This window comes from Pteropus vampyrus, unplaced genomic scaffold, assembly GCF_000151845.1.
Source record: "Pteropus vampyrus isolate Shadow unplaced genomic scaffold, Pvam_2.0 Scaffold93, whole genome shotgun sequence".
Taxonomy (NCBI): domain Eukaryota; kingdom Metazoa; phylum Chordata; class Mammalia; order Chiroptera; family Pteropodidae; genus Pteropus; species Pteropus vampyrus.
Genome location: NW_011888874.1, coordinates 3434684 through 3442605, shown reverse-complemented (window position 1 = coordinate 3442605; position 7922 = coordinate 3434684). Strand labels below are relative to the sequence as shown.

At 39.1% G+C, this 7922-nt stretch overlaps 1 protein-coding gene across 2 annotated transcripts in view; it reads left to right on the top strand.

Moving 5' to 3' along the window:
* The window catches only part of NYAP2 (neuronal tyrosine-phosphorylated phosphoinositide-3-kinase adaptor 2), a 240726-nt gene that overhangs the window by 99490 nt on the left and 133314 nt on the right, over positions 1-7922 (top strand). For both annotated transcript variants that reach the window (XM_011364076.2, XM_011364077.1), the window contains exon 3: positions 1408-1709. In XM_011364076.2, the coding sequence (XP_011362378.1) occupies positions 1408-1709 (302 nt within the window). The remainder of the gene's footprint in view (positions 1-1407; positions 1710-7922) is intronic.

The following is a 7922-nucleotide window of genomic DNA, read 5'->3' as shown; positions in this document are numbered from 1 at the left end:
AAAAAATGAATTAATTAAAAATTATTTTTGATCGAGTGGCAAGTTGTCATTAGAATTACATGTTCTTGTTGAATCCTTTCTGGCTCAGTCCACAGTGGTCATATAATTGTCATCATAAGTCCTCAATGAAATGGGGGTGGGGGAAATTCTCATCTCCCATTATTATTCCTACTGAAATGATAAACTTATGACAAACATACAATAAAGAGAAATGTAAAACCTTATCTTGAATTCTGTCATTATAAAGGCAGAGTCAGCTAAAATTCAGATTTTAAAAAAAGGTCTAAATAAATTTTAAAAAGTAGACTCAGTCTCCAAAATTCATATACTCAAAAGATATAATTTGCCTTTCATACACGTCTAAGAAAACCAGTCGAGTATTTCTAATAATGTCTCTTTTTGTTTCTTCTATTGACAAATGGACATACGTGGGGAAAATTCTAGAAAAATTTTTCTTTTAAAAATTCACATGGACGTCCATGTCCTTTTTCTTCATCAAAGAGTCACTGTTACTTAGTGGCATAGAGCAAGTCCCATGAAAGTCCTATATGATTAGTCGAGCTTCAAACTGAGAGAGATTTCTTATGTTTTTACACTTTTGCTCAAACTTTCCTATGTAAAACCTAAGAATCTTACGTTGGGAAACTGTATACTCCAAATATTTACAAGGTGTTTAGAACTATCTCAAGATCAGACACTATTTTAACTACATCTATTAGATGTGGATATTTTATTCTGTGAGGCTAGCTTATTAATAGAACTAAATTTCTAGTGTAACTGAAGGATTCTGGAGAACTAAAAGAGGGTGACGATTCCTTTGCCGATTTAAACAAGTATTTTCCCTTCCTTCCTTCCTTCCTTCCTTCCTTCCTTCCTTCCTTCCTTCCTCTCTCTCTCTTCCCTTTGTATTCGGTTACAAAACCCCCTTTTGTTGTTGCTGTTATTTTCCCCACTATATTAACCAGGTAAAAGTCGGGATGATTCTGATGAAATGGAGAAGACTCTTGAGTGCTCCCCACTTGACCTCAGCCGTGTGTCATAATCATGGAGTTCTTGTTTATTTTCTAAGCCACGTTTTAAGATTTACCTACCTCGAAGTAAAAAACGCGATTGAAGGTGAAATGTGCTCTGCCGTATCATTTTTCTTTGGAATACTGTTTTGAGAGTATCTGGATACCAGCATACCAGGATATCTAGAAATAAGTGCTAAGATTTCTGATTATAATCAAGTTATATCTGCTGTCATAGTGCAAAAGTACAGAATGCTTTCACGCTAATGGAAATGTTTCCTCACCAGTCTAAAGTTAAATTTTGAACTATCACCTGCCATAAATATACTTCTTTCCATGACCTTGCATTTGCCGGCTCAATTCATCTCCATGGATTTCTTTCTGCTTTTTTCTACAGCATAGGAGGAGAAGTAGGGCGTGGCCACGAAGGAAGTTACGTGGGCAAACATTTCCGCATGGGATTCATGACGATGCCCGCCCCTCAGGACAGGCTTCCCCATCCTTGCTCCAGCGGCTTCTCCGTGAGGTCACAGTCTCTGCACTCTGTTGGGGGCACAGATGATGACAGCAGCTGTGGCTCCCGAAGACAACCACCACCCAAGCCCAAGCGGGACCCTAGCACCAAGCTGAGCACGTCATCGGAGACGGTCAACAGCACAGCCACCAGTAAGAGCGGGAAAGCCCCCGAGCGGACTGAAGGTAAAACACCCCATGCCCTCTTCATCTAGAAAAAATATTTCAGTCAGCATCTTACTAACCAGCATTTGCCCTCCGCCCTGGGTCATGTAATCCTGCTTCTAGCTCTCTGAGGTGAAGGCGAAGGTTATTTATTGGGATGTGGTCAAAAGACACCCAGAAGATGTATTTAATTTATTGGAAAGGGAAGGCAATGTGTGTTTTTTTTCACCCCCTTAAAGCTTCGAATCATGAGGGAATTAGGTTGCCTAGAAATATATCTAAAATGTATCTTTTCTTGCTTTATAAGTATTACCTATATAATTATAGAAGTATTATGTGATTATTAGGGGAATCTTGTAATGCAGGAAAATGTAAAGAAAAAACTTGTAATTACCTTAAAAATGTATTTTTTTACATTTTAGTGTACTTCCTTCTAGCGAATGAATATGCATGTATATGTGTATATACATGTATATTCACATATATGTATATATTTCAGTCTCTACTTCAATCTCTATCTCTAATTGCTACCTGTATCTATATTTTGCCTCAGCTATGAAATACACAAATCAGATATATCTCCTCCTCCCTCCCGGTCTATGAATATAAATTAGGTCAGGTTAACCTTGGATCTCATCAGCCCCTTAGTCCTTACTTGAAGAAGTTTCAGCTTTCTTGAGTTTTTCCTGAGAGTCGCTTAATGGGAGAGTAGTCTCAAGTGTGCTTTGATCCAAGAGCATTTAGAGTTTTGTGTATCAGTTGTGAGAAATGCTTTAAGATTCCCAGTGTCGCCAGCAGCCAGCGTAAGAGCGTGGCTGTGCCAGGTCGTGTGGCCTTTCTCCCGCCCTGCTTGTCCCTGACTTTCTCCACAGCAGGCTTCCTGGCTCCCTTGATGCTCTGGGTTTCACAGTAGTTTGCAACAGGCAGGAGAAGCCAGGTGGTCCTTTCTTCAATTGGGCAGGTCCTGTTGTCAGCTGGGCTCCCCAGTCCCTCATGAAAGCTCCCTTATCTTCTGGTTTAATCTTGCCACAGAAATGTAAACCTAGTCCATGAGATGAGGGGCCCACCCGTGAGGCATGTCTCGCATCTTCTATTAACCTCATCTCTCCTTTTTCTCGCGTTGGCGCCTAAGTGCCTATGTAGCCAAAAAAACAAAAGCTTCGGTGCATAGGGAAGAATACAAACAGAGGCCCGGAGATGAAGCTAATCTCTCCAGTCTCCATGGACTATCTCCACTTATGGAGCTTTTTCCTGTTATATATGTATGCAAAAATACATCACGAGTGTGTGTGTGTGTGTGTGTGAGAGTACAAATGTGAATGACGTGTACGTGTGTGCATACCTACAACATCGAAATTGTGCGTAGAGTTGTGTTTTTGCATTTTCACTTCTTCTCTTGTGACTGTTTTTCATTATGTTCGGTTTGTTAAAAAAAATCGCTTTTAAGGAATTAAATATACATCATAGTACTTTAATCATTATCTCCTTGATGAATGCTTAAGTTGGTTCCAGTTGGGTTTTTTATAATGAATAGCACTGCAATGAACATGTGTATCTGTGTGTCTATTTACATAACTATTTTTTTCTGCTACCTTAGAGTAGATGAGAAATTTGATTTTTATCTTATGATTCAAGGTCATAAGTATGTCCTTCAACTTGTAACACTTGACACTTTTAGGTGTTTCGTTTACTTGTTAATACACTAAAGGGCCCTGGAGATCTGCCTTTTGAACATTTTAAATATTGTTCTTAGATTTCCTCTGCTATTGATTTGACACATGATGCCTTTCATTTCTCTTTATTTTCTGTGATCCTGTTTCCAGAAGTCACCCCTCTCTTGTTTTTACTGCCGGAAAACTACCTAATCAATTACATTAAGTTGTTTGCTAAAGAAGATTACTGATTTAGAGCAGTCCCTGAATGAAAAGGGCCTGAAAGTAATCTAGAATGATACAAGAAGAAAAGGGAATAAAAAATCCATCCAAAGAGGCGAGAGATGAAACAGACCAGAGAAGCAGCCAGTGAAAAATGTGTTATCAAGCAATGTAATGCTGCTGGACACATTCCTGGAATCCTGGAAGCCCTGTCAAATACACTGTCGGCTTAGCCCCCCTCGGGGGAGGGGCCTCTGGGGTGAACACCAGCGAACACCAGCGAAAAAGCATGATTGTCCCAAAGAAGAAAACTTTGAGCTTCGATTCAGTTGTCTTACAAATAGAACTGATTTCCATTCACTTGGGGCACTTTAGGTAGCTACTTCCTAGGGTAGAGAAGCTCCTAATTCTTTCAGATTCCCTTCACCATCTGAAGATGTAGGTTTCCAAACAGCTAGTTATCAAACAGAAGGCAGCAGCTCTATTATCTTTATTTCTTCTGAGGACAAAAGAGGGGCGGTGACAATTAGAACAGCAGTCAAGACTTAAGTTTGGCTCGTACAACTACTTGGTGGGCGGTCTGGTTTATTAAACGCTAGGTCCTGTTTCAACAACTCTTCTCAAAGGATGCTCCAAGGATGGGTTGAGAGGCCTTCAGCCGTCGTATGTCTTTGAGGGTCGCCAGTGGACCAGATGGACTATTAGCATCTGGTGCAGAAATGGTTGACTTCTATAGAAGATGCAATGCAAATTTCACCTTCTCTTCTAAACACTTAATAAAAAGGCAATTTGCAAAACTGGATATATTCAAATCCTTTCTACCAAGTTATATCTACTGTAACAACAGGAGGAAATCATGGCTTATTTCAGAGATGGAGAAAAAGTCTTGAGTCCAAATGCATGCTTTTCTATGTGTATATTCAAAGCCAAAATTATATAAATATGTAGAGTGTTCTTTTATGAATTCTCAGTTCTTTATAATCGTGAGTTAACTGGAGTTCATTACAGAGCATATGTTTTCTTTATAATCTTTCCAGCTATCAAAATTATAACAAAGATGAAAAATGACTTTTGTAAATCTTAGTCTGTCTTTTCTTTTTATATTAAATGTCAAGAAAATCAAAATATTGATTCAGTGGCATTAGAATGATTTCCATGGTAACCAGCCTCTATTTAAGCAGGGGATTATGACTTCCCTGTGGATAAAAGTTAAAAAGAACTGGACTTGTGGTTAACAGCTTTTCAGAGTAGGGAAAAAAAAAAAAAAAAAGCTTAACGATGAACATAAACAAACAAAAAATCACATACCAAGAAAAGTATAATTTAGTTTTTAAAATTGTAACTCTACCATATTAAAAACGCACGTTTACTATTCTATTTTAGGATCTTGCACGATAATACCTTTAAAAAATTAAGACAGTTGTAATAATTGCCCTTTTCTATTGCCTTCGTGTGGTACCTGCTTAGTTTGAGGAACTATTAGATAAAATAAAGGAAGTTAACTAGGAAGGATCAAATTCCCTTCAAATTGTGTCTCATGTACCATCCATTAAAATGCAGGAATTGTGCAACCTTGCACCCGCCATTCCCATTGCTCAAGTGAACACGTGTCCCATTCCTTAGTGGTGCCATTGCTAGAGATGCTCTGTGGCACAGGCAAAAGACACTGTGCTTACAATCGACACGCAGATGTTGACTTTAGGCAAGTGACCCAGTGAGACAGTTTCTTTACCTTTAAAATGATTATAAAGAAAATTGTGCTCCGCCTCCCTCACAGCCCTATGACAACCCAGTATGGCTACTGCCTGTGATGGTGCCTGATGAAAGAAACTGCTGTATAAAAACAAGTTAATACTATTTTAAATGTGTAATTTCTACCTGTGGGAATTAGTGTTAATAGGCCTGAGTACCGTGAAATTTTGGTTTGGTAAAGCATATATATTAAAAACAAAGAGGAGAGAAAAGAAAGGCCATATGCACACATGCTCTACATGTTAGAGGCTTAAAAATTTTATGTGCTGATCCAAATATACAGGAAAGTATTCCCAGGTATAATAATTTTTTCATAATATTATGACATTAATATAATATTTAGTATAATAAAGAATAGTTTTATTAAATTTCAAGTACCTCTACATTTTAGAATCCTTAAAAAATAAGTATTTTGAACTTTTGTTAAAAACTCTTCTTTCAAATAATTTCCAACCCTTAATTTATGATATTATTTCAGGATTGTCTCTTTGTAAGCAGTGGGGAAATATTTCCAAATTGGGATGGCTTCCCTGGCTTCTGATTTTATGTTCTAGAGATGTTTAGTAGAATCAAATCTGAGAATCAAAAATTGGAATACCTACAGGGATATTTGAAATCATGATTGTCCTTAGAACATGAAATAAGTGACTGAGCCTGAACCAAGGGAGGAAGGCTACGTACACTGCCTTAAAAACAAAAGCAAATTCCTGCTTAAAGGTTATTTTAAAAAAGTAAGTTACAGCCTTTAAGATTGTTGTTTTTCATGCCCCCATTTCTTCAGCCTTGTACTGGGGATCCAGTGGTGAACAAAAGTGGTCCTTTGCCTCACGCTACTTACAACCCATTTCGTTTGCAACTTTCCGACTCAGTCTGTTTTCTTCTCTACACCTCATAGAACAAGTAGTAATTTAAGGAGATCATTTCTAGAAACCAGAAAATATAGCATGACAACCATGAGAGCTTCCTTCCTGTAATTAGTTGTTTAGCTCTGGAAGAAATAGTTTAACACATCTTAATAGTTCTGTTTTTTCCTACAAAAAATATGTATTGCTCTTTTGCTGTTTGATGTTGACAATTTAAAGGTGACTGGATCTGATTTTCTACCAATGTAAATCTTTGAGAGCAACCTGTGGATATCTGAGGAGCGAGGAGGAGAAGCTAGTTGAGTGTGCTTATTCACTTGTGGAGCTTACGGGTTTCTCAGGTCAGAATTCCAGTTTGGGAAACCTGAATCGGCACCAGTCAGAACCAGCCATGGGATTGATTTTGCTTTCCCAGTTACTAGCCTAGATCTCTGACACTTATTAGGTGATCATGGCTTTTAAAAAGATTATTTCTTCTATAACTCAGCATGACATGTTAGAAAAACATGGGCTTTAGAAGCAGACAGACTTTGGTGACGTAGTAGCACTTCCAACATGGATCATTTTCTTTCAGCCTCAGTTTCCTCATTTCTAGAGTGGAAATAGCAATACTGATTTTATGTGGTAGGCAGAGTAGTATTCAAGATGATACCCAAGATTCCCCACTCCCTGTGTAATACTCACCCTGTATATTTCCTGGAACTGACATACCATCGATGCCTTGAAGATAGTGGGGGCCATGTGGCAAAAATATGTGGGTGTCCTCTAAACACTGAGAATAGTACCAACTAAAAGCCAGCAAGGAAACTGGTCCCTCAGTCCTGTAACTGACTCAGCTTGGATGTCACCTTGATTTCAGCCTGTGGGACCCTGAGCAGAGAATCCAGCCTTCTGGCTTCTGGTTATGCCTAGACTTCTTATCTTTAGAACTGTGAGCTCACGAAGGGATACCGATGTTTAAGCTGCTGTGTTTATGATCACACGTAGCGATGGAAAAGGAATTTATTTTACCAAGTCGTTAGGCAAAATATGTGAAGTGAAATACTTGAGCAAAGGACATAGCTTAGAGCCTGCCAAACAGAAAATGTTCAGATCCTTGCTGCCCTCTTCTTAGCACTGGGCTGTGTTCTCAGGGACTGGGGGGTGGTTAAGCCAGTGCCGGCGGCTTTCCAAATTTCCCAGGCTAGATTTTGAAAGTAAACAAGATGATGAACCTTCAGAAAATGCTGATGTATTAGGCCTCTTGAGTATCTGCTTAGCTCTTTCTGAATTCGTTTGGGTATTTTTCTGAGAGGGCACTTGCTTTCTCACCAACCGTTGTTGTTTATTCAGAGGGCTCGGCATTGGCTTTTCGGGTGGCGTTTTGAATGGCTCATTTAGATGACTACAAGTCGTCTGCTTAGGGCCTTTTTTCACTTAACAAGTGCCACTTGTACTTCACAGGGTGCACCCAAGAAGTGCTCAAGGCCCCATTTAGCATGACACTGAGAAAACACAAAGAAAGTGGAAAACGAGCTCTCAAAATCCTCATCGTTTTGACCTTGGATAGCGTTCTAGTGTGTATTCGTGCTTGTTTTACAGGTTGAGATGTGGGAGATCACCATGGAAGGCCCACATTCCTGGATTTCTCTTTCCAGGTCGAGAGAATCAGGAGTTGCTTGGCTTGCTCGTGTAAAAGCCATCTGTCCAACCAGGCACGGCTCAGACACAGAGTCGTGCATCTGCAGTGTGGAATCTTTTCCCAA